Source organism: Terrapene carolina, unplaced genomic scaffold (genome assembly GCF_002925995.2).
Source record: "Terrapene carolina triunguis isolate 2854851 unplaced genomic scaffold, T_m_triunguis-2.0 Scaffold211, whole genome shotgun sequence".
Classification (NCBI taxonomy): domain Eukaryota; kingdom Metazoa; phylum Chordata; order Testudines; family Emydidae; genus Terrapene; species Terrapene triunguis.
Window position 1 is genome coordinate 31,916,684 of NW_020664562.1, and position 27,013 is coordinate 31,943,696.

Here is a 27,013-nt window from a genome sequence, read left to right on the forward strand (position 1 = left end):
CTATTTGAAGTCATAATCAGATTCAAATCAGGTAGTTTGCTGTGGGGAAAACAACCTGCATCCGATCTGGCACTTTATTTTGTGGCAAAAAATGTGTGGGCAAATTGCGCCCAGAGTCAGGCACTCAGCATTTTTACAAATTTTCCCCAAAGTATTTTTGTCCATCTGGATTTTATCCCCTTGACTAAGGCATGTTCTCCTAGGTTACCAGGAGTGTAGGGTTTTTTTTTTTTTTTAACTAATTCTTGCTTTGTTAGCATATATTCAGATTGTAAGCTTCCACCTATTTTCTAGACACAATTCTTCTTTATCTAATGAGGGCATATTCTTACTCTACAGGCTGGTTGAAGCAGTCCATAAAAGCTTTGCCTTTCACAAGAAAATAATTTGCTACTTCATTCTGAAGCTCTTTGACGTGATTCACTGGTTCCAATTAATCTATATTCTTGTTTGGCCTGAATGCGCTCCAATTAGACCACATGGTAGACTTCAAAATAACATTGAATTTTGAAAGATAAAACATGTCTGAGTCCTAGCATCAAATGGCACAATAGCGACTAGTTCTCTGGCAAGGCCAAGAAACTCAATAGTAAGCATAACAGAATACAGTGAACAGTAAGACAATATAGCCATGCCAGAAAGCAATTCTGTAATCAAAGACTGCACGTGAGAGATGCACACACCTGCATTGTCTGTAATGCAAATATTTTTTTATTAAATAAAACAGATAATAGAAATAACAATATTTCTAAAAATGAGTATTAGAAATTGGGAGAATACGATAAAAATATATTTCCATTGCCATAAGCAATCCTGTTACCTCCCAGGATGAGAAACCAAGGATGGGCTCCTGGTATGAGTAGAAATAGCAGGAGCTTTTCTCCAGCTCTCTATTTTTCAGTTGGGTCATTGGGTGCTGTCATTTTCTTTAATGAAGGAGACCTAATTGCTTGGCTGCCTAAATAGCAGCTCCTCTCTGCCTTTAATTGCAGGGAACTTGCAGGAGGCAGGGACATCCAGCCCTAGTTCTTCCATTTGCTAGGAATGCTCCCATCTGCCCACCCATATGGTGTTTTTTTTTTTTTTTTAAAGGGCGATATACCAGGTATGATAGTGGACTAACTGCAGCGAAGTAAATGCAGTTTCACTAGATCTGATTGCCTTAAGTAATGCAACCTTGCACAGCATTAGGATTTATTATCAAAGGAGAGTAACGTATCCAAATTAGATTAATTAGTTCACTGCATGGGATATTAAAAGATGTTAATGGAAGTTAAAGGTTGGTGCTTAGATGAGGAGCAGTGGATAGGCTGGAGCTTTGTTTGATCCAAGGTTTTTGAAGTAGAAATTGTGGAGAATGTGCAGTTCAAGAAAGATATCTCTGTGAGAAACCTAAGAATCACAAATCTCATTCTGGAATTATGGTTACAAATTGGATGGAGAATGAAGATAAGGGTGAATTTGAGATGTTTGAGCATTTTAAGTTTAGGATAAGCAGTTTCGTACTGCTTTAAAAGGTTGTAGATATGGTTTCTCTCAAATGAAGGTAAAATTATTAGCTTGGGAATATTCTTGTTGAGTTTAAATACTCATTAACTCTAAGGTGAGCTTGCAGTTTTAAATGCTGCCGTAAAATGTTACTGAATGAGAAGAACGATGAAGAAATCACTTCTTCCACATTGTTGTATTATGATCTTTTAGCTGAGTGAGTTCTGACTTAATCTAATGAATACATTTGAAAATTTCAGGAGCAATACTTTGGATGTGGAGGATCTGAAGTGCTTCTCTAGCTTAACAATAAATGTCTTTTTATTTCTAGTTCATCATGTATAGCATTACAAGGGTATTATACCCTCTGGCAGGCCCATTGTTACAGTCCTAATACACGTCAACATGGGGTATTTTATATTTAAACATTTGATTAAACAGAATACATCAACTCCGATGTATGTGCCCATCAGGATGCCAGCCTAGAAAGACTTTTGGCAAAGGAAAGAAATTCAGCTGCTGCAGTTCAGACTTCATGATTTGGCATAGGATGCAGTGCATGACTTCTGTAATTGGATCTACCTTCTGATAGGCTTAGAAATCATGGCCCAGAAAAAGAGGAATAGTCAGATCTGAATGGTCCTAAAAATTGTCTGCATGAGATTTTTTAGGGACAGTGAATCAATAAAAGATATGGGTAAAGCAACAAAGTGGAATTTGGTTCATTCTTTCACAAGACATTATGAGCTGGATGCACTGTGTGGGCTTTTTTCAGAACTATTCTCTAAACAGTGTTTCTAAAATACCTGTCTACATCATCTCTGACGCAGAACCAGTTTGTTAGACCTATTAGTTCCAGATATGAGTAGGAATGGAAATGTAATTCTTATCTGAAAATTTGCTTTTGCAAATTTCTTCAATTTACGTGGCCTCCCTTGTGTTGCCTTACAATGTTTTGGGATCTTACCGAGGTGCAAATATTCAGGCTCCTAATGCATTCATGAATAGCAAGCGGGGAACAGTCAGCTTGCTTATTGATTAGTTATAAGCAATTTGTTCTAATTTACATTATAAAGATTTAAAATATACAGAATCAGTTTAAAACTACAAAAAAGAGAGCCCGATCTTGACCTGCAGTTAATGCTGCTTTGCATAGTGGAGCAAAGCAGTGCTGAAGTCAGCAGAGCTGTACACTGGAGGATCTCCTCCATGTGGGGGAATCCTTGGGTGGCATAGTCTTAGAGGTTCCTATACCACTCCACCCTCCCGGCTGCCAGTACCAGGGGGTGTGTGGGTGAGATAATTCTTGGCTGCCAGAAGGGCCCCCGGTGAGCCATTAGCCAGTGGCATAACATAATGACATCCTTACGCTGCCTTAATTTACTTCAGGGACCATTCTGACACAGAGCACGCCCAAAATTTAGTGTGTGCAAAGGGCATATTTGTGCCTCCATTTCAGCTGAGCCAAATGCTACTCACTCCCTGTTGAGGATCTGCCCCAATGAAAGCAGCACATGCCTTATAGCAGTAACTCACAAATGCATTTATCTCTAATTGCTCAGTGGCTACCAAGATGTTCTGCTAAATCTCAACCATTATTTTAGCAGCTCAGCTGCATAAGGTTGCTTGGAAACCAACCCACTTACCCCTCACATTCCTCCTGATAGCTGTTCTATGCAATAATATCCTCACATGACACACTTGTATCTAGACATGCATCCCTACCTCACTTGAGAGCCGCATTGTAGAGGGTGTTGGTGCTTGAGACAATTACTAAATAATGTGTCACGCAGTAAGTCACTGGGGATATTAAGTCACTGTCCTAGTCAAAATGTGTTCCAGCACTGAATACAAGCAGTTCCACATAGTCTAGTAATCTACTTCATTTTACATTACCTTATATTGAGGATCATTTCTAATTTAGTCTTTCAGATGTGTACGTACGTAATGATTGTAACCCATATCCTAATCTCTCTCTTCCTTTCTTTCATATATTCCCTCACTTGTGTCATGCCTAAATTTAGATTGTAAGTGCTTCTGGATAGAACTGGGTTTCTTCTATCCATTTCTGTAAAATGCCCATCACAGATTTAGAGACACAACAATCAATAATAATAGAAATCTGTCTTGTGGGTTTTATTTTTTTTACTTGACCTGTTTTCCTGACCTTTGAATCAATGGCCATATTAGTAATTCCCACTACCGGATGAAGGCAGCCATTATCAATGAGCTGCTTTAAAACTGCACCAGATGTCTCTGGTACTTATGGCTAGGAGGTTTTCAAATCCGCTTTTTTCCTCTCCTTTTTACCCTATTTGACAACAATCTTGCTTAATTGCCAACCTGACAATTTGCTGCTCTGGGCAGGAATGACAGTCAACCCCAAGCAGTGGGAGGAAGACTTGCAATTAATGAATTGTATATGGTGCCATATCAGCCTTCGTAACAAAACATATGGCTAAAAAACAAATAAGTTTAACCCTCCGCCTCCAAACCCAACCATACATGCAATGACTCAATACTATGAAATTAGCAATTTCACATTTTTCCTGTTAATCTTGTTTTGTAACCATGAGCTGCACTTTTAAGGCCCAGATAAAATAATTTGGTTTTATGTACACAGATTGTGGACTAAGGTGTGCTGTTTCTCCAGGGACTCATACTTTGCCAAGGGAACCCACATATCTGTCGTTTAAAAATTAAAAATGCATGATTATTCTTTTATGGATTTGTATAGCACTGCAATGGTACACTCTGCATTACAAAGCTAACAGACCCTCTCTCTGCCCTAAAGAGTTAGACCTAACCAAAACCAGGCAAAACCAAAGGAAACTTAAGGAGCTCATTGGCAAAGAGGCCAACTTAGGAACGACTGGTGGAAGTATGTGCTTTAAGGAAGGTTTGGAAGGGAGAGCAAGGCTGCTTGATGGACAGAAGTGAGACAGAGTCAAAAAGCTGGGAATGGGAAGAGCTGTAAAGAACAGTTAAGGGAAAGGACTGGGAGTAAAACTGGAGGAGGAGTAAGTGAGGGTAGAATATATTAGACTTTGAAGGTGTTTGCATCAGATTTGGCAAAAGAAAACCGAAGAACAAATATGCAAATGAGGAAATGAAAATGTGAAAGGCAGAATTATAAAAATCTAATTTTAAAATATGCTAGTGCAATAGGGAGATGGCCCTCAGCAGAGATTTTCTGACTTTATTCAATCTTTCAATGATGATATACTTAACAGGACAATATTCAGGCCCTTTTCCATTTCTCTAACAGATGTGTGGCATACCGTAACTCTAGTGTGGACCTGTATTGTGACAGGCTGTGGCTCTATGCATAGTCCCTTCCAGACTGATTTTGCCATGGCAGGAGTAACCTGTGAGAAAGGAGGGGAAACTAGGGCAGGGCACATACATACTATAAACAGGCTGAGCCCATCCTTTGACTCTAGGTCCTGCCTTTTCATACTTCCATGGGTTAAAGAGTAGGGTGACACACCGTCTGACCACCTCTTTTTCCATGGACTTGGAAAAGGCTGTCTGAATTTGACCCCACAACAGCGATGAGATTGCAGTTGATAGGAGGGTTGCTCTTAACACAAACACTTTTTTAAAACTCCATTTCAAGTGGAGAATATGTTTGCTTGGGTTTTGGTTACATTCCTCATCTTTTTCTTTTTAACCCATCTCCTCTAAAATATGTTTAACCATTGCTCCTACTCTAAATGGGATACACCTAGAGAGGCAGGGAAATGGAGCATGACAGAACCACATGTGCCACCATTCTGAACTGCATGGAGAAAACTGCAAAATGGAAGGGATGGAGAATAGGGCTTTGAAACCAAAGTAATCTTCATTGCTTTCCCATAAGCAAATAGCTACTTCACTATGACATATTTGCTTACATGGCACAACAAAAGCCCTTAAGTGTAACTATTCATTTCATCCCTCTTGCTCAGGCAAAACAAAGCATATACATAAACTAGAAAGCAATGAGTGAAGAGACTAAAGTATGGGGGGGGGTGTATGTGTGCAGGTGTGTGTGAGAAGAGATACTTAAATAAGCAATTACCTGGTCTTCAAAGTCAAATTCGGTATCAGCGACATCTCCAGAATCCATAATCAGACTTAGATCAAGTTCATTTGGCCCTAAAATATGAAAGGAAATTAAACTTCAGAAATGGACTGGCAGTTTTCACTTCACATGATGGGACATAGTTATATTTCCAATCTCAATCTGGTTCTTTCATTGTCCATATGTTTGGGTTTTTTTTAAACAAAACTTAGCCAAGGAGTCACTTGTATGTGAAAGAATACCAATCTGTGTGATTGTTCTTTAGAGATGTCTTTTAAAAGCTACAACAATCCTAATAATGAGTGGCTAATGTGATTAGTATACTGTCTGAATTACAGTGCCTTTCATGTATTCTGCAAAGTGTTGTACACTGTGCAATGCACTACAAAAATGTTACTGGAATTTTAATTAACTATAAAGTTGGTGAAGAGTAAACATAATTTTATACACAAAGGGATCAATTAATGGTTCTCAATAGACTGAGAAAGACATAATCTACTTTGTGTATACTAGTAAATCAGAATGGTTGCATTTTACATTTGCTTTGCTCTGATGTAAATGACTGCAGGGCATTGGAAAAATAGAGCTCAATACCTCCAGAGGTGCTGGAGGTGTCCAGGGCGAAACTGGTGTGGTAGGAACATCTATCAATCTCTTAGTCCAGATGTACCAACATACAGGATAGAAGCAGGCCCCTAGCACCTGCATCCCAGAAACATCTATTCTGGGACCACCAGTTCTGCCAGCAACAACTCCCCAGTGCTGGCAGATGGATTATGGCAGTCCCCTGTGTTCTGGGGAAAGGAAGGGTTCCCTGTTCCCTCTACTGGAGTAATAATTTAGCCCCTTTCATAGCTCATCACAGCCCACCAGTATTTGGGACTTATGAAAAGTTTCAATGGGCATATTGTTACAAGATTATTTGAGTTCCTGATAACATAAACTCAGTATATCTTCTAGTTTTTTGCCATCACTTCAGTAGACTAATTAAAAACAAAATTTACTACTCTTATTTAACTTTCAACTTGTCATCACTCCACTGATTTACAGAATTTTAAACCCTAACGTTATAACAAATTCAAATAATGAGAAAATCTAGGACCCAAATTTTGAGTCCATTCTAGACTGCAGCTACAAATTAGCTGTCAAGAAGCCCGCTGAGGGCCTAAGCACCATTTACCAATTTGGGAGCAGTGAAGAACACTAGAGCAGCTAATAAATATAATTTTTGTTGTGACCCGCTGTCATCAGTCAGGGTTATGGATGGGGAAGCAGGAATGATGTTCTGTTGGGTTGCATGTGTGATCATGCAGCAAAATATCTTCGGGAGGAACAGGCACTATTGACCACATAGGGCATGGCTACACTTGCAGATGTAGAGCGCTGTGAGTTAAACCTGCCTTCGTAGATCGCAGTAGGAAAGCGCTGCAGTCTGTCCACACTGATAGCTTCAAGCGCACTGGCGTGGCCACATTTGTGGCACTTGCAGCGGCATTGGGAGCGGTGCAATATGGGAAGCTATCCCAGCATGCAAGTGACTGCAATGTGCTTTTCAAATGGGGGTGGGGTGGAGTGTGACAGGTAGTGTGTTGTGTCTATGTGGGGGGAGAGAGAGTGGGTTTTTGTGGTGCTGAGAGTGTGTCAGCATGCTGTTTTGTAAGTTCAGACTTCCCCCCCACCCCCCGCCTCTCTCTCACTCACTCAAAGCAAACAGTAAATGTTTGCTTTTTTTTGGAGCTGATAAGCAGCCAGCTTCTCCGAAACGGAGCTTTGAAAGGGCATTTCACAACAATGACAAGAGTGGCCACTTGACGTAAGGGGATTATGGGACATTTCCGGAGGCTGATCACAGCGCAGTAACGCAACACCTCATTCACACTGGTGCCGTGGTCGAGGTGGAGTACCAGCAGTGCTGTAGCTGCGGAGTCAGAGCGCTCTATGTGCCTTGCCAGTGTGGACGGGGAGTGAGCCAAGCTGCCTGGGGCTGCTTTATTGTGCTGTAACTCGCAAGTGTAGCCAAGGCCATAGTCTTAACGCTGCCACTGATCTTTTGATTAAATGTTTTTTTTCACTATTAAAGCTAATCCTTATTTTACTGTGTATATGGAGAGCTGTCTGTATCATGCACTATCCCCAAAGGCTTTACTGTTTTGTAGTTCCCAATTCATTTAAGCATCAGCTATTTTTGTTTATTTTTAACATTTACATAGTAATAATCTGTGTAGGTGGTGAGATGAACAATAAGAGAGAGAACATGAGGAGCAGAACTGGATAGCATGATGAGTAAAACCATAAAGCTTTGTAAAAGGAGATGACTCCAATGCTGTTTAATTTGCAATCTATATTATAATTGGCCAAATTCATCCTTGATGCAGCTTGTTGACTTTATGGGATTTACACCAGGGATGGATTGGCCCACCATCTGTTTGTGTGGGTTTTTTAAAAAAATGTTCTTGTATACATTAACAATTTGTTATATTAATACAATAGAAAGGGATTACACTTTCCCCATCTTTATAATCGGAGATGCACCTGTGCTGCATTCTGTACGTTGGTATAGGTGTTTTGTGAGGTGTTCTAATGAAAATACCTGTTTTTATAGATAGGTGCAAGAGAACAGAATTAAGATTACTATGAGAAGCTTAATTAAGTTTCTTGTATTTTATGCAACTGAAGTCTCAATCTTAATATTGCATAAAGGTAGACAACTAAGCCTGAATCTTGATTGAGAATGACCTACCTTGAACTGCCAATTATTTTTAAAGGCACTTTTTTACAATATTTGATTAACTATCACTAATATTCCTTATCTACTGGGAGCAATATGTCTCCTCCCTAACTAGGAACATTAACATTAAATATTGAATTTAGAAGCTACGTCCTTTTTAGGGAAATAGACTACCACAAACTTTTAATGTAAAGATTGGGCTGAAAGTTAATGGTCACACACAATATATTTTAAACTAGAAAAGCCATAATAGTTCTGTATTTTTAACATGGAAAATTGTCTAAGGCAGTTTTTCCTTGAACTCTGAGGCTTGTTTTCTCTGCAGAAGTCCCAACTCTTTTGCAAGGTTCAAGAAAGGGTAGGATAAATGGAGAGATTTTTTTTTCTTTCTTGTTTTCACTGAGAACTTAGCGAAAGGAAAACCATCTGTCACTCTCTGAATATTCTACAGAGAGCTATGCTTTTGGTGAGTGAAATAAAAAAACCTAAAAGAGATGCCCTGCAGTACACTGTAGTAAGAGGCTATTGCGAGAATAAGGAAAAGCAGTAGGGACATAGTGGAGCTTTTGGACACCATTGCTGCAGTATTGATAGGAGTGGAGAATGGGGTAGGTAGTTTGCCAGTCTGACTGTACTGTTAGGGGGAGCACACCTAACTTTCTGGACCCACACTAAAGCCTGCTACTACAGGGATGGTACGGGAAGAGAGCAGGCTTGCTGGACATCCACTAAGGAGAATGGGAGTCGGAGAGGGCTAGTTGATCAACCTGTATAATAATGGAAGTGATGAAGATGGGGATGGGAACTGCCACTGACACACTAGAAGACCTTGAAAGATGTGGGGGAAGTCAGAAAGATGGTGGATGTTTTAAGTCTCAACCCAAGTTTGCTTAAAACTTTCTGTACCAAGTTTCAGAAGGCTTATGCTAAACTGGTGTTGCTGTTATCAGTATTAATGGGGAAACAAAGAATTCTGAACTCAGGACCAGGCAAATAAGTGGATGAAGAAAGAGTTGTCAAATGTTTTCTTTAAAATATCAGTGCATGTTCATGGCTAGTCTATATATAGCAGTGGTCTGGTAATACCCTGCAATCATAAACAAGGTTTAATTAATATTGTTTTTTTTTTTTTTTTTGCATCTTTCTTCCTAATGTTAAGCTTGTACACAGATATAGGCTGCAAAGCACTTTAGCACATGGTTAACACCAAGGGGTACATCCTTAGCTGGTGTGGATCATTTTGCATTCCATTGTCCCATTCCATTACAGCATTTAAATGCTTGCTTAACATTACGCACATGACAATTTACATCAGAGCTACCCATAGATATCTCAGTAATCCTATTGGCTTCAATGGGCTACTCATGTACTTAAAGTTACACAAATGCTTAAATGTTATGCTGGAATGGGGTCACAGAATGCAAAAACCAAGACCTGATCTGAAAAGGTGCATTTATAACCTGAAATACCTCTTTCAGTTTTGACATGTATGTATATATGGGGCTGGGGAGAAATCAGTTAATTTTCATGTGTACTGTTTTCCAAAGGGGACAAATGGAAAGGATTTTATTACAGTTGAGTACATTTTTAAAAAATTTCAGTTTACTTCTTTATTGGAGCTCCCTTAGCTAAATAATCAGCTCCACAAAGAGGAAGAAGTTATTGAAGGAAGAAAGTACTTCAGACAATTTTATTTGCTTTTGTGCTAAACTTTGCATCTTCAACACAAAGGGCAGCATTTATGCTATCTTGTAAATTGAGAGTTCATTTTTAGTAAAGATTTGGCTCAAATTTTGACACCTCTTTTGTCGTTATGAAGCTGAATTGCACAGAACTGTTAGTGAAAAACTATTATCAAGGTATAACTCATGGGCGGATACGTATAACAGATGTCTGGATCCTAGCACAGAAATGTACCCCAGTGTTAATTTATTATGTTCATTTATATCATTGAGTCAAATTATGCTGATCTGTCTAAATTTAGCTGCTGTTAATTTGCCATTAAAAGGTAGCAGAATCACATTGATGCAAATTAATTAAGCAGCTGTTTGGACCATTTGTATTTCAGTAACGTAGAGTTAATATAGTCCCACACAAACTTAAATATTTTTTTTTATTTGCAGTCCATAAGGCTCAAATATCCTTACACAATATATCTTTTTAAGAACAACTGCATTTGCGCTTTCTACATTTGACATTGTCATAAAAATAATTTTTAAAAAATTCCGTGAAACCTAGGTTTGTCTGTATAGTTAAAAAAATTAGGTTTAATACAGTCAAATTGTCCTTTTAGTTTATTAAATTCTCTGAAGAATGGTCTAACTCATTTAATAAGTCTTACATTTCAGCATTCCAAGTCAGAGAAATACTTAGAAAACCATCTTCCAGGGAAAGATAATTAAAAAAAAAAAGATAATTGATTGGTATTAGAATAACAGTTCCATTTTGCTCTCAGTAAAATGTTTCTAATACAAAATTTATTGCAATCTTTAGTGGTGGAATTTCATGACAGATTGTTGCTTTTGGCAACAGTCTTAATATATCTCAGGAAGCCACAATGAAAAAGAATATCGTTATCATCTACGAGCACACTGAATAGCTTTCTTTCTCCAAATATTTGTTGTATAGGTGATTGCACATGGATCTTGTCAGAGTAGTTCAAGGTTTGGCATATCAAATATGATGATGTGAAGCCATGAATGTGTTCAGAAAATAATGTCTGTGTTAGCCACTATGAACCAAATTACATCTGCAATTATGCTAACAGTTTAAAGACAAAATGAACTGGGGCTAAATACTTTTACAAACATTATTGAAACAAGCAAAGAGCCTTTAATTGCCTGCTATTTTATTAATCCTCACATGCTTTCTGAAAAAGAGAGGTACCCAACTGACTGTATCCTCTTTGGTCTGATGCCCAAGTTTGATATGAGAAAAGGCTAATTACTGAAGTGATAGCTCTTAGCCTGGAGACTGGATTACCTCACTTTTGAACCCTATCTTGAAGGAGGACAAAGGCAGGTACAAGGTTCCTGTTCACATGAAAATTCACTCTAACACAGAAGGGCTGAGGGGGAAAAATCCTCCAACATGTGTCGCGGAGCTCATTGACAGCTAATGTGGGTATTGGAGGAGTAGCAGATGCTGCCTGCTGCTCCTCTTGCAATGGGTTTTTGGCTATGTGGGTCTATGCAATCTGTAGAGCCACTGAATGCAACCTGTTCTGTGGGTGACACACCCAATTTGTGCCTTTCTGTGGTCCCCCACTGAGATCTCATATCCAAGCCATGCTGATTCCTATTCTGTCAATTCTCCAAATATTTGCCCATTCAAATGGTGAAACATACAATTTCCTTCCCAGGCCTGAAGAAGAGCTCTGTGTGGCTTGAAAGCTTGTCTCTTTCACCAACAGAAGTTGGTCCAATAAAAGATATCACCTCAGCCACCTTCTCTCGCTGAGAGCAATAGCAATTTCGATGGGGTGGGGAAGAAGTCAAGAGTTTGTTTCAGTGTTTTCGTCAATATTTGATGGGTATGAAAAACAGACATCACTGCTACATTTGATGTTGAAAGTGAACAGTTTCTTATGCTTGTACAGTAACTCACCTGCCACTGCCTCTTTGGGAGGAAATAGCTTATTGTCGACTGCCATGCTTATGTCATAGAAAACTTCCTCTTCGTCCCTGTCCGCATCAAACTGTTGGAAAGGGAGAAGGCAGTCAGACACTTCTGGACAGGATGAATTATTTAGATGAATGATATTATATAATATGCAGTCCAATCCTAAACCATTAAAGTCAATGGGAATCTTTCAATTTCCTTCCATGGGCTTTGAATCAAGCCCTTAGCTATGATTCATTCCATTGCCAACTTGTCCATTTTTCAGGGACTGCAGTTAAAAAGCAGTTGAGTTGTTTTAAAAGACTGACATTTCCAAGGTAGAACCTCAGAAAACAATATTAGTAATACATAGCACTCTATTTGACACTTTTTCTGCCATCCAAAGTATCTATGTGGAGACTGTGAAACTACAGATCACATGAATAGTTCTTATCACCTGATTTTTAGGGGGACACTGTAACAAAATTAATTTAATTTGTAAGTCAAAATTGTCGAGCTACTTCTGAACTGTGGCTTAAACTAATCTTTTTAATATGTGTGCCGTTCTTTCAGAACTTCAGTGAGTTACTGGAAAAATGAAATACTTTTGAAAACTTACATGTAATAAGCGGAGGAAGAAAAAGTTTCCTTTGTGTATTGCTATCTGATATCTGTACTATCTTGATTAACATAAGTTTACAAAATCGCATGGAGGTAGAAGTCCCCTTAAAATTGTACAATAGCTTCTTGAGTTTGACTTTTTTCCTTCTCTCATTTATAAAATCCTTTGTCCAAAGTTTGACTTCTGTTTTCCTACATCCTAGTCTCTCATCTGTTTCATGAGCTCTCTGTCCCAATCCATCATTTTACACTGTTTTCCCGTTTCTGATATTTATCACTGCACCATTCAACTAGATAATTTTTTTTATTTATTGTTCCTACTTAATAAATTATGAATGCCTGCTTGAAGATGATTCATGTTTTTCTTTTATTGATTTGAATATGTTGCCAGCTGATTACCTTCAGTGTTCTTCATGTTAATTGAACATGGAAATAAAGGGGAAAATGTACATTTCGGTACATTAAGCTGCCTTTTCTCCTCAGCTGAAGCCAGGTATGTTTCCAAGAGAAAACTAAACACTCAGCATAGACTTAGGGTTAAATCCATCCCCCACTCCCGATCCACTGCAAATCATTCTAAGTTTCTGTTAAACCAAACAAGCTTTCAGCTGTACTTATACACGACCAAAATAAAAACCAGGTTCCAGATTATGAACTGATCTGTTCTGAGTGTTTATATACATCTTGAGCTCCTTTCTTGTCTATGAGGCTTGGAGCAATTTTAATCATAAACTGGCTTCTTGGCACAATTTTCCACATTATGGGGTCATTTTTCATGTCCAGACTAATGTGCCTTGTGATGCAAAATGAGCCTAAGGGGCAAATAGCCGTCCACTGATGAATGTGAGTTCATGAGCTTTGATGGGCTTGTCCTCTCAAGTCTGAAACTCTGCTGAACAGCATGCTCCAGCTCTATAGTCAATGTCTGCTTGTCTTGTTTTGTTTGGGGATCCAGGAGCGTGAGATTTCTTAGCGAGATTATGAAACAAATGATTTAGTATTAGTGATGCAAACAGCAATAGGACCTCTTGTTAAAAAGAATTAATCTTCTTATTTCTATACCTTGTGCTAGTACCGTAATTTATTACACTCTGTGTGAGAGAAGCCTGGCTGCGGCTGCAAAGGTGCGAACCCTTTCACAGCCTAGTCTAAATGCTGGTTGGGGCAGGGCTGCAGAAAGCTGGCATCGGTGGAAGTTTAGTTGTTCTTCCAATACTTATCATGTACATTGGTTAAGAATACAGTGTGACACCCAAGGATTTATTCAAAAAGCTGTTAAAGCCCTTAGCTAGCCTCTACTTTTAGAAAACCAGTGACACCCTGTTTATTAGCCCGCATGGTCCTTCATGACAACTTGTATAGGACTCGCACTATACAAACTGTTTTGTATTTGTTGTTTGTGGAATTTCCTTTCAGTACCTATTAGTGGATTTAGAGGCAAAAAAGAATCCAAAGGAAGAATCTCTGATGGCCATTCATCATAATAGGTATCAACAGACAGAGATGGAATTTGTGCCTTGGAAACCCAGAGAAATAGTCCTGAAAATGGGGAAAGAATAGGAAATTCTGGAGAAAGAATAAATCTAACAAATGAGATTCTGGGAGCAGAGAGAAACAGGGCATGCTGGAGGAAGGCATCTAAAAACTTGAAGAACCAGTGCCAATAAATCAAATCCTACATAGCCACCTGGGTGTCTTCAGCATGCCTAGGATTTCACTGCCCTATTCCTTTTAGTTTCTCCCTCTAAGGCCTCACAGAACCATCACCACTTTTCTTCTAATCCTGTCTTGACTAGGATTTAAAGATTTGACTAAAACTCTAGTCAAGACAAGGAAGTTGCACTTCCTCATGCTAAGCTGGTCAAGTCAAAGCCTTAGACATCCCCCCTCCCTCCTTAGGTTTTAACTTCACCAGTTTAGCATGAGTTAAAGAATACTCCTTCCTTGTCTACACTAGCCTTTTAGAAGGTGTTAGTTAGATTAAGCAAGCTAACATGATCTATACCTATGATCTTTTACAGCCTAGTCGAGACAAGTCCCTAGTGCTGGAAGGTTGGATGTGAAGGTTTGTCTAAAATGTTCCCTGTGTGGAGATACTCCTCTTAAGCCCAGCTGCTCCTGGAATTCAAGATGGGGTTGGTGAATGTGGCTGATTAGGTGTTTGTGATCCTTTAATAATTTTTAATCACTTACATAGGGCATTATTTTTACATAGGGCTTTACAAACACGAACTAAGGCTGCATCTACACTTGGAGCTGAGGGTGCAATTCCTAGCTCAAATAGATGTACTCACACCAGCTCCCTTTGAGTTAGCATGTATAAAATAGAAGTGTAGCTAAGGTGGCATGGATAGGGATGAGCAGTGAGGCAGGCTAGCTGTCCCAAGTAGTTTTGTACTCAGGGTGGCTGGCCTATGCTGCCATTCATCGCTGACCAGGCTATTGCAGCTACGCTATTTGTGACACACTAGCTCGATGAGAGCTAGCAGAAGTATGTCTACTCAAGCCAGAAAATCACACTACAAGTGTAGACATAGTCTAAGCTTCACAACATCGCTGTGAAAGTAGACAACTTAATTATTATCCCCTTTTTATAGATAGGAAACCTAAGGCACATTGAAGTTAAATGATTTGTTCAAGACTGCACAGTGAGCCAGTGGCAAAGCTGGAATTAAAACTTGAGTTCTTGGCTCCTAGCTCCATTCTCAGGCCACTAGACAATACTACCTTCACGATTCTTTCTTTCACAAGTGGACCATACCCAACTTTCCCATGCCTTTGACTTCTGGATTGGTTACTGCAGTGCACTTTACATGGGACTGATGCTGAACACTGCTCAGAAGCTACCTCTGGGGCATAATATGCCTGTCCATCTTTTTAGACAGAATCATTCACAGGGAACATATCGCCTCAGTTCTTCAGGAGTTGCACTAGCTTCCTATTGACCTTTGGGTGCAATTCAAATTGATTTGGATTTAGAGAGCTATGTATTTGGATCCTGACTATCTCAGAGATTGCCTCTTTCCCTGTATACCGTGACAACAAGTGAGGCAAGTGTGGTCTTCAGCCTTAAATTTAACAGTCTGTATAGTGGTGGCAGTGCAGTGTCCATGGAGAGTCCTTGACTTTGGAATTTAATAATCTAGCAGTGGTCGAGTGACCTTTAAAATGAATCCCTTCACTCAGGCCTTTTTCTAAGGCAGAATGGTGGACTTTTATATCTTGGAGGGATGTCCTTTTTATGTTGTTTCGTAGCAAAAACAGTATATTTTGTTAGACTTTGTACATGCTACTTGAGACATTGTAGGGGGCACATTTTATAAATCAAAAATAAATACTTATGGCACATAAATCAGTGAAGTGCTGTCAGATAGTCTAATTGCTATCAACCTGGGCCGTGTCACGTTTGAACTGATGAAAGGCTCTGTATCCCAGTATTAGCAATGCCTTGAGTAACCCAGTTTGCCGTGGAAAATTGCTAGATCTTTTTGAAACATTCTAAAGGTTTCCCAGAACTCAAAACATAGCTGCATTCTCTCATTCCGGGGACACCAGATGTGTCTTTGCACTCTGAAAATCTAAGTTGTACAGTGAAATCCTCTTATTGCAAACCAAAGAAAATCAATTATTTGAACACTTGCACTTAATTCAGTTTCTCCCTTATGTTATGGGACTTGTAATGCCCTGAGCTGTGGGAAGGAAGGTAATTTCAACTGGGAAAATATTTTTGAAAGAAACAGAGATGTAGTTTTGTACTTCAGTGAATTATTACACATTTTTAAATTGCAATTCTTTGATAACTACCAGATACTTGAATAGAACATAAGGGTGCTCAACTGACCCTATTCAGTTTTAAACAATAGCAAAACCCTTATAGATTCATAGATTCATAGATTCTAGGACTGGAAGGGACCTCGAGAGGTCATCGAGTCCAGTCCCCTGCCCGCATGGCAGGACCAAATACTGTCTAGACCATCCCTGATAGACATTTATCTAACCTACTCTTAAATATCTCCAGAGATGGAGATTCCACAACCTCCCTAGGCAATTTATTCCAGTGTTTAACCACCCTGACAGTTAGGAACTTTTTCCTAATGTCCAACCTAGACCTCCCTTGCTGCAGTTTAAGTCCATTGCTTCTTGTTCTATCCTTAGAGGCTAAGGTGAACAAGTTTTCTCCCTCCTCCTTATGACACCCTTTTAGATACCTGAAAACTGCTATCATGTCCCCTCTCAGTCTTCTCTTTTCCAAACTAAACAAACCCAATTCTTTCAGCCTTCCTTCATAGGTCATGTTCTCAAGACCTTTAATCATTCTTGTTGCTCTTCTCTGGACCCTTTCCAATTTCTCCACATCTTTCTTGAAATGCGGTGCCCAGAACTGGACACAATACTCCAGCTGAGGCCTAACCAGAGCAGAGTAGAGCGGAAGAATGACTTCTTGTTTCTTGCTCACAACACACCTGTTAATACATCCCAGAATCATGTTTGCTTTTTTTGCAACAGCATCACACTGTTGACTCATATTTAGCTTGTGGTCCACTATAACCCCTAGATCCCTTTCTGCCGTACTCCTTTCTAGACAGTCTCTTCCCATTCTGTATGTGTGAAACTGATTTTTTCTTCCTAAGTGGAGCACTTTGCATTTGTCTTTGTTAAACTTCATCCTGTTTAACTCAGACCATTTCTCCAATTTGTCCAGATCATTTTGAATTATGACCCTGTCCTCCAAAGCAGTTGCAATCCCTCCCAGTTTGGTATCATCCGCAAACTTAATAAGCGTACTTTCTATGCCAATATCTAAGTCGTTAATGAAGATATGATTAAATATTTTTGACATTTGATCTCTAAATCTGTTGGATGTTTCTACCTATTGAAAATAGAATTGCTAATCACAGTAAGAACAAAAGTCTCTACTATGTGCGCAATCCAGTTCTCACCTTATGAAAGAGAATTTCAGAGCCCAAACAGGATCTCTAAAAGGGTTGATTACTTGTATGTGCTGCTAAATTCTCTCCCAACTTCCTTTGGTGGATGCAAAATATCCATAGTCAAAGCATATACTTTTATTTAAAATATATTTATTCCATAGACAATAAATTTGTCCAAAGGCGGAGCACTAAAGTGAAGTTCTACTTTGAATAATTACTGTATAAAAATAGCACCTTTTTACTCAAGAGATCTAAGTTCAGAATCACATCTGCTTAATTTTGGCCCTGACCCTGCAATAAGCAGTGTGTGAGGGCACCTGTATGCCTGCACAGTGCTCCATTGACTTTGCTGGGGCTCCATAAGGGTGCATCCGTGTGCCCAATTGGAACTTACTGCAGGGTCAAAGACTATGTGACTAAATACTTTTTAATTGCTTTTTGCTCTTTTTATCCATGGGGAAAAAAATACAATTGAGAGAGAGAGATGGATGCTGTTCCCTTTTGTTTGTTGTCAACAGAACTGCATGCTAAATTTTAATCAGCCACACCTGTGCAATTCCCATTGAATTAGGTTGCACAGATGTGGCTGAGGACAAAATCTGATTTATGCAACCCTGATCACAGATGATGATGCATGAAAAGGAAAGTAGCTAGCTTGATGCTCCCAAGTGCTTGTCTATCCTACAGGCCCAGCACAACTATGGCGCTGTAGCACTATAACATAGTTGTTTCCTACAGTGACAGAAGGTTTTTTTCCCAGTTACTGTAGGTAATCCACTTCCCCAGGTGGTGGAAGCACTGTTCCGTCGACCTAGCCACCTCTACACTGGGTGTTAAGTTGGCATAGCTATGGTGCTCAGGGGTGTAGTGATGTATACCTAATTTTAATTGTAGACTAGGCCTAAGTTTTAGTTTTCAGGGATGGCAGTGAGAAAAAACATATTTTTACTTGTAAACTGAACACATTTGATCCGGAAGCCACTCAGAGAAAAGAACTATAAGACCCCACAATGCCATTGTTAAAAATACATTTCAGATTTGTACTTTAAGCAAAAATATGCATCCTCTGAGCAGAATAGTTTAAGACATCGCAATTATTATAATTCAGTAATGATGCTTATCATTTGTAAATTCATACGTATTTTCCTTGGGGTCTTGATTTGAGCTCTGTGTAGCTCGAAAGCTTGTCTCTTCCACTAGCAGATGTTGGTCCAATAAAAGATATTACCTCATCCACCTTGTCTCTCTAAAATACATAGTTGGCTTTTGTGGGGGTTTTGGTTGTGGTTTTCAGTTCTTGCATATCTTCTACTAGTGTGGTCCAACAATCATAACAAGCTTTCAAAAGCAGGACATCCTACTCTTGGGCTAATTGCCTCATCATCTTTCAATTGAGGAAAAACTGCCATATAATTAATACCACATGGGAGATTTGCAGAGTAGGAAACAGGAAGCACGGTAGCAAGTGGTGGAATATATTCTGATTATGTAGACATTTTCAATTACTGACATAGTCAAAAAGTTAACATATTAAAAATTCTCCTTCTGATCAGGTTTTCCTTTGACAACATTAGAGGGAGAAATAAAAGTACTAATTTCAAAAGTGAAGAAAGCTACAAAGAGCATAGAAGATGAAATAGCAGTGTGTCCTTCAGCTTCAATGTTTTTGTGTCTCATTCTGGAAAACAAGTTTCCGTACACATATTTTAATCACTTTTAAATACATAACATGTTGTTTGGAATGCTAACCAGAAAAACTAGGCAATTCAGAGGGTATCCCTACCCTGGCCACATTGAGCCGAGACACTGTATCACATATGCATTCTTCTGAGTGTTTCACCAGAAAGCAGAAACCTAGACTAAGAGATATAGGGTCCTATAAGCAAAAGGTGAGGGGCGTGAGAGATGGACTTCATTATAGGGAGGACTGGAAGGATTATATGGGGCCTTAGAAGGTAAAGAAGGAGAAAAATGTCAGAGTTGACTGTCAATCTTAATTCTCTCCCTTAAGGAGACACATAAAGACAAAACTGTCTGAGACTCAGAATTATCTTTTGTGTTGATTTTTTTTAATCCAGCACCAAATGGATTAGTTAAACCAACGTGTTTAAACTGTATCCTTAATGCTGCACATGGGAAAAACCAATATTATCTGGAAAAGTTCTTTTGAAAATAAAGTGCAGGTCGGGGGGTGTGAGGAAATAATCTGGACCTGTGATGCAAGCAGTGCTGCTTAGGTGCTGAACAGGGCTCCATTTGCATGGCTTCTCCCTCTGTCACTGAAGAAAGTTTGGGAGCTTTTATAATACCTATTCTGTGATTCCTCTGTTTAGTTAATGAATTCAGTGATGTCATATTTCCACTGCCGCCGCCTCCTCTTCAAACAAAGTTATATATAATATAATGTTGTACAAAGTTCAACACAGAAATACTAGCCAAGGAAATGTCTTCATTTAAGGGCTGATGCTGCCAACCTTTGCAGTGGCATAATCTAGCTGTTACTGCCCATTTCTGCTCCCAATGGACTTAGAGGGACTCGTGCCATTGACTTTGGTAGGAGCAAGTGTAACCCATGCCTGCTTGGTGTGGCACTCTGTCCCCCTCTAGTGGCAGCTAGGCCAGCTAGTGATTGATGAGCCTGCTACACCCTTGGCTAACAGAGATGTGTCTTTTAGCTCATGCAGTAGAGAGAGGCTCATGTGTTAAGCTCCAGAAGTCCCTGGTTTGATCCCGGATAACGACCGGGAACTGTTGGCATTACATAAGAGCAGGTCTCTAAACTCCTCAGAGCTTTTTTTCAATTTGGTTTGCAGATATTTGGACTTTGTTGTTGACATCAATAGTTAGGAGAGAAACAGGCTACTAAGAGACATCGTCTTTACTATTTTCTTTTTGGTAGTACTGGATAAATAGTAACTGGCATTATAATGTATCTGCTGGAAAATTTATGCCATATACTGTGTATTCTGTTGGCTGATTTGATTGTGGTCCGGGATTATATATCAAAAGTGAGCATATCAGATTTTTGATCAATTGGTGAATGATATTCTGAGCTTCTGTCTGAATGTCATAAGTAATTTTTCCAGGGAAAGCATTTGTGCTGCTAGTTATCAGACGCTCGGTGAGGGTTTTTAAATATGTTCTCAGATAATCCTACTCCAAAGAAATGTTTTCATAAAGTTATATGCCACTTCAAAGAAATTGACTGCTGCTAAATAAGTGGGTTTAGGTGGCCTGTAATAATAAATGGAAGTTTGGTAGCATCCTGACTTAAAATAGGAAGAGAAAGAGAATACAGTGTAGAGATCCAAGATTCTTTCCTCTTTAGCTAGAAGAAAACAAATATATCAAGGAAATTGCATGGTTGTCTATGCTTTTGTTTGAAGGCAAAGTCATCCACTCTCACTGCTCCCTATAGGCTGATTTACGAAGTGACACTGATGGTCTGTCTCAATGCAGGTAGTTTATCTATGATGACAGCCATGAAACCGGGAGATAATATTTTTTTTTTCAAAAGTAGTGTACAAAAGAAGAATACAAAGGAATCTGAGTACAGCAGACTTCAGGTCAGTGCAAGGCATAACAAGCTTGTGTGACAAAGGATACTTAATGCTGCCCAGAGAGCCTACCAAATATATACAAATGAAAATAAATAAATAAATAAAACATCAAGGAAAGAGATGTAGTTGAATAAGTATTTGTAATTGCTGAAATCATGATATCATCTATTCTGGAACATGACTGATGGGAATGAAGAGAAAAAGCTATGGCCCAGTTCATTGATATATGGCAATCTTCCCATCCATCTGAAAGTCTAATCAGATTACAGGGACTGGATGATGAATGCTCTAGTAGTTGTTCATCTGGTAAGTAAGGCAAAGGCTGTAACAACAGCTATAATGCATAGATAGGTGTTCTTTCTGTCAGTTCCTGAAACAAATGTATGGCATATGGAGAAACAACGTGACTAGTATATATGAATGTTGTACAGAAATGCAAGCAAAAGGAACCTGTTGGAAAATAACGTTAATTATATTCTCTAATTAAAAGATCCACTGTTCAAAATCGCATCAGAGTGGTTTCCGTATTCTAGTAAAATATCAAATCCCTCATAGGTATTTCCTTCAGTCAACAGACTCTGTAGTACTAAGTCTGTCTTGAGTATCAGAATCCAGGTATCTGCATATATTTACAGAATAGGGGGTTTTGTACGGAGAATACTAACTTTTGCTGATTCTAATGTGGAAGAGGAAGTGAAAATTGAGCTTTCTTATACCACCTTAATTTTGGGGGAGCTGCAGTATACAGATCAGGGGTCGGCAACGTTCGGCACGCGGCTCGCCAGGGTAAGCACCCTAGCGGGCCGGGCCAGTTTATTTACCTGCTGATGCGGCAGGTTCGGCCGATCGCGGCCCCCACTCGCCGCGGTTCGCTGTCCCGGGCCAATGGGGGTGGTGGGAAGCCGTGGCCAGCACATCCCTCGGCCCGTACCGCTTCCCGCCGCCCCCATTGGCCCGGGACGGCGAACCGCGGCGAGTGGGGGTCGTGATTGGCCGAACCTGCCGCATCAGCAGGTAAATAAACTGGCCCGGCCCGCTAGGGTGCTTACCCTGGTGAGCCGCGTGCCGAACGTTGCCGACCCCTGATACAGATGTTGTTGTTCTAGGGAAAGAAAAATGTTTTTTAAAAATGAAGTCATTATTACAAAATCTAAGGGGACATACGGGTGACCTGTAAAGATAAGGTACCAAATTCTAGAACCTTTACATCTCAACAGCCCTCCATTTCCATGTTGTGATACAGGCAAAGCAAGGTACCCTGAAAAGCATATGTAGTGGAAATACAGGTAAATGCTTCATTAGTAATAATCTGGAAGTGACCTACACTGCAGTCATTTACAAAGTGGAAAAACCACCATAAGGCAGGTTGTTTTTACTAAGGAAGGGAACAGTTTTGCTTACCCCACCCTCTCCCCAAGTCCAAAAAACAGCAGCTGTGTGGACTCTGTTATTATTCCTTTGTCCCCTCCACAATTTAAAAGCCTAATAAACATCCAGATTTTAAAGTCACACTGCATTACAATCCCCTTATATCCTGGCATTTGTCAGTTTTGAAGCTATTTGGCATTTAATGCTCCAAGATAATAAATATAAAGAAACAAATTGCTTAATTTAAAGGTGCAGAATCTTCTTGGCCAATAAATAGGAGTATAAAATGGAACATAAACTGATCACTCAATTAGTTTTAAGAGAGAGCTTGACAAATATTAGTGGGATTTTATGATAGGGATTATTGTGGGTGGAAGCCGGGCCCACCTTGGCGGTTCCTTTGTATTCATGTTTTATGTTCCTAAAAATCTAATGCTTCAGGGCTTCAGACAATCAATTGCAGGGGACAGGAAGGGATTTCCTTTGCCCAGCTCCCAAGCATTCTGTTTTGTTTTTGTTTTTTATTTTTTGGTGGGGGGGAGGGTAGTCTCCTTTCTCTGGAGCATCAGAGATTGCCACAGCTGGAGATGGATGTGATGAAAGTGGAAATTTTCTGTAATTTTTTGTGAACAATATTCATGTCAGTTGCCACATTTGGCCTGCATGAACTGTCTTAACCTTTGCTAATCTAAGGACTTCCCAACGCTGTATTCCAGTTGACTATTAAAACCTACTCTGTTTTGAAAAGGATACATGCTGTAGCTGCAAATACTGACTGACATGCATTGATCCCTGAAGATGTGAAAAGTCTCTGAATAGGCATCTAGCTCAGCTGGACTCTCTGTTCAGAGCTCACAATAAGAGACAGATACGTTGGAGTCTGAAGGCCTCTGTCTCATAGGTGTTAAGCCTATGTAGCTCACCCTTGTGGAAAAATGTGACCTGTTGTGGGTATGGCATGCTAAAGGGATTACTCCCAGGGGAGTGTTTAAAGGCTGGGGCATAGCGCATGGCCTGTAAATCTGTGACAAAGGGATACTGGATGGGGTGGGCTGGTGCTCTGAGGCAGTACTGAGAATTCTCTCACTCAGGTGCTTGGCTGGCTGGCTCATGCTCCCATGCTCAGGGTCATACTGATCACCATATGTGGGGTCCAGAAGGAATTTTCCCCCGGTCAGATTGGCAGTGACCTTGTGTTTTTTTGTTTTGTTTTTGTTTTTGTTTTTTGCTTTGCTCTGCCGTGTGGGCATGGGTTACTTACTAGGCTTATCTGACTTGTCATTTTTCTTTGATTCCTGTCAGTCAGCCCAGCAGCGACAAAGGGGCTGAATGAAGGCTTTTCACCACTTTCAGTCCTGTACCAGCTTCATTCATCTTTATACTTTTTTGGTTCTATGTCATGTACAGAATTTAGTTTTTAAACTAAACAGCCAAATTAAAAAGCCACAAGCCTCCCTGTAACATTAGAGGGATTTAAATTAGGCCCTCACAAAAAGCTAATAGGTGGTTATAAATTAAACTGTCACCAACAGGGCCGTGAATTCGGCCTACCAGTTAGAGCTGGGTCCAGGGAGGGGAAGAGTCCAGGAACAAACTGAGGGTCAGTACTGGAGAGACAGAAGCCAGAGGCTAACCAGACATGGAGCTGAGGATTGAAGCCAGAAATGAGAAGCCATAGGGGAACAGGCACTGGAGCTGGAGCTAGAGCTGGCAGTAGGTGGAGCAGGAAGAGGTTTGGAAACAAGGCCAGAAAAGGACAGGAACTGGGCAGAAGCAGGGACTGGAAGCAGGCTGGGCAAGGACTGGAAACAGGAGTAGCGCAAGCTCAGCTGTGGGTGTGGTGTGTATTTAACAGCTACAGATCTGCTGTGGGAGTTAGGCTTACAAGCCTGCCTGCTAAAGAAGCAGCCTCCTCCTGGCCCTGGCTAAAATGGCCATCTATAAAACCAGGGAGAGGAGGTTGGCCGATGGAGACTCCTGTGACTGTGGGGCCTATTTCCGATTCTCTGTCCGTTCACGTATCCGGGCAGAGTTCCTCTGGGCGGCGTCCGCTGGCTCCCTTGACTCCTTTGAGGAGCAGTGGGTGCTGTCCGGGGTTCTCTGCTCAGTGTCCCCATCCGGTTCCCTTCATTTGGCACTTTGACCTCACTCCTGTCCCTGTTATCTCATTAGTTGTCCCCCGGAATCACTTGGCTTCCAGGTCCTGTGGATCCTCCCCTTAGGCTGGGGGGAGGTCCTTTAGCAGTAGGCAGGCTTCCGCTCGCCCACTTCCTGGATCCCAATAGGAAAGCAGCAGCCAGTGAGCTGCTGTGGCTACTCTGTCAGTTCCAAGGCAGTGCAGCCTGGCTCAATGGTTGCCTAGCAGCAAATCAAGTCATGGAGCAGGCCATCAGCTGGTCTAGTTGGTCTGGTCCCTAATAGCACTTCCCCCCTTTTGGGGCTGCCTCCTAGGAACCCTGGGGCCAGGTTTCTCTGGGTAGGCCCAGTGGAAGGCACACAGGAGGCCCAGGGTGTGGACATGTTTCATAGGTTCCCATGAGCCCTCCTCCAGGCCGTATCCCTCCTAGTAAGTCAGATATGGGAGTCTTCCCCGGACTCAGCAGGAGTCTAGAATCTGCTGGACGATGTATTCCTCTTGGCCCTGATTATTGATGGAAGAGGCAGAGTAGTGCGGTGTGGGAAGGGATTCTTGAAAAAAGGTTTCAAGAGGGAGCCATGGAACACGGGGCGAATCTTAAGGGATTCTGGCAGCTGCAATTGAAAAATTACAGGGTTAAGTTGTTCCACGATTGCAAATGGCCTTAAATACTTGTGGTGCAGCTTTGCAGACAGACTGGTGGATCACAGGTTTTGTGCAGACAGCCAAACCTTATCCCTTACTGTGAGGTGGGGGTCGGCTGATGGTGTTGGTTGGTGTGGCGCCTGTATGCTGTCTTAGCCTCTTCTAACTGGTGCCTGAGTTCTTCATGTACTTGTAAATGTGTGGAGTAAGGTCCGCAACAGTGGGCACTGGCAAGTTGAGGGGAATTTCAGGGTGATACTAAGGGTGGAACCCATAATTCATGAAGAAAGTTGTCTGTTGGGTCACAGCATGTGTGGAGTTGTAGGTGAATTCGGTGTGGGTAATCATTGCTAGCCAATAATGCTGATAGTACATACTGCTCCAGGACTCTGTCCCTGACTGTTGGAACTAGAATGTTAAGCAGTTGAGGTACAAGGTTTGATACCCCTGAGATGCAGAAATTCCTGCCAAAAGCAGGAAACGAACTGGGACCCCCCAGTCACATACTATGCTTGTAGGCAACTCATGAAGGTGAAAGATGTTGTCTTCAAACAGTGGGGAGGCTGCAACATGGTATAAAATATGCCATCTTTATCAGGAAATCATCCACCACTAGAATTGTAGTGGACACTTGGGAGGGCGATAGTTCCACAATGAAATCCATTGATACGATGGCCCAAGGCTGAGGTGGAGTGGGCAAGGGTTGAAGGAGACTGAGCAGTTTTGCATGGGGGGGCGGGGTTTGGTCCAGGCACAGAGGTCACAGGACCGAACATAAGTTGCTACCGAAGGGTGGAGGGCCAGCCACCTGAAACTCCTCAACACCAGGGCCTGGGTCTTGAATAGACCAAAGTAACCTGCTAGAGGAGCATTGTGGCAGATTCATAGGACTTAGAGCCTCAGTAGGCCATTGGGTACAGAATTCTATTGCAACCGGTGAGGCAGGCTGGGCATTGGCACTGTCTAGGGCTTGGTGGTTCTGAATTGCGAAGGGATGTTGGTCAATAGGGAACATATGGAAGGTCATGGACATTGGTACCCAAAATGAAATTTGACAATTTGAGGATCCTGGATTTGAGGATCCTCTTCATCAGGTTCACAATATAATGTATCTGCCCTCCCATTCCTGGTCCCAGGGGCAGTAGGTCACCATGAAGTTGAATCATGTAAATAAGAGGGACCAACAGGCCTGTCACTGATTTAGATGCTGAGCTGTCTTCAGGAATTCCAGGTTCTTGTAGTTGGTAAGGACTTGGATTGGGAACCTGGCACCTTCCAGGAGATGCTGCCATTCCTTGAAGGTTGCTTTGATGGCCAGTAGCTCTTTGTCAAAGATGTGATAGTTTTGCTCCACTGAGGTGAGCTTGTACAAGTAAAAGTGCAAGGGTGATGCTGAACTGCTCCCAATGCAAAGTTCGAGGCATCTGCTTCTACTGTAAATGGCTGGCTTGGGTCAGGGTAAACCAAAATAGGGGCTGTGATGAATTATTCCTTTAGGCACTTGCCACTTATGCCTCTGAGGACCAAGAATAATGGCTCCCTTCTGCAGGAGGACTGTGATTGGGCCCAAGAAACTCTGGATGAATCTATAGAAGCTGTTGAAGCTCAGAAAAAGTTGCACCCCACAGATGTTCCTGGGTGTTACCCAGTCAGTGATGGCTGTCACTTTGTGTGGGTCCATGGCCAGTCCTTCAGGAGAGATGATGTAGCCAAGAAACTGTACTGTGTCCCTCTTGAACTGCGATTTCTCTGGCTTGGCATACAGGCAGTGTTGGAAAAGCCTTTCTAAGGCACTCCTTAGATGCTGGTCATGCTGTGCTTGGTCACTTGAAAAAATAAGATAGATAATGGGTCCAGTATGTTCTGAGA

General features: G+C 40.9%; 1 protein-coding gene across 1 annotated transcript in view; it reads right to left on the reverse strand.

The window, feature by feature from the left end:
* LOC112109823 (adenylate kinase isoenzyme 5) overlaps positions 1–27,013 on the reverse strand; it is a 152,831-nt gene that overhangs the window by 65,587 nt on the left and 60,231 nt on the right. Inside the window, exons 7-8 of the mRNA XM_024204497.2 lie at positions 11,889–11,979; positions 5,552–5,628 (exon numbers count right to left, since the gene is read on the reverse strand). Coding sequence (XP_024060265.2) covers positions 5,552–5,628; positions 11,889–11,979 — 168 coding nt within the window. The remainder of the gene's footprint in view (positions 1–5,551; positions 5,629–11,888; positions 11,980–27,013) is intronic.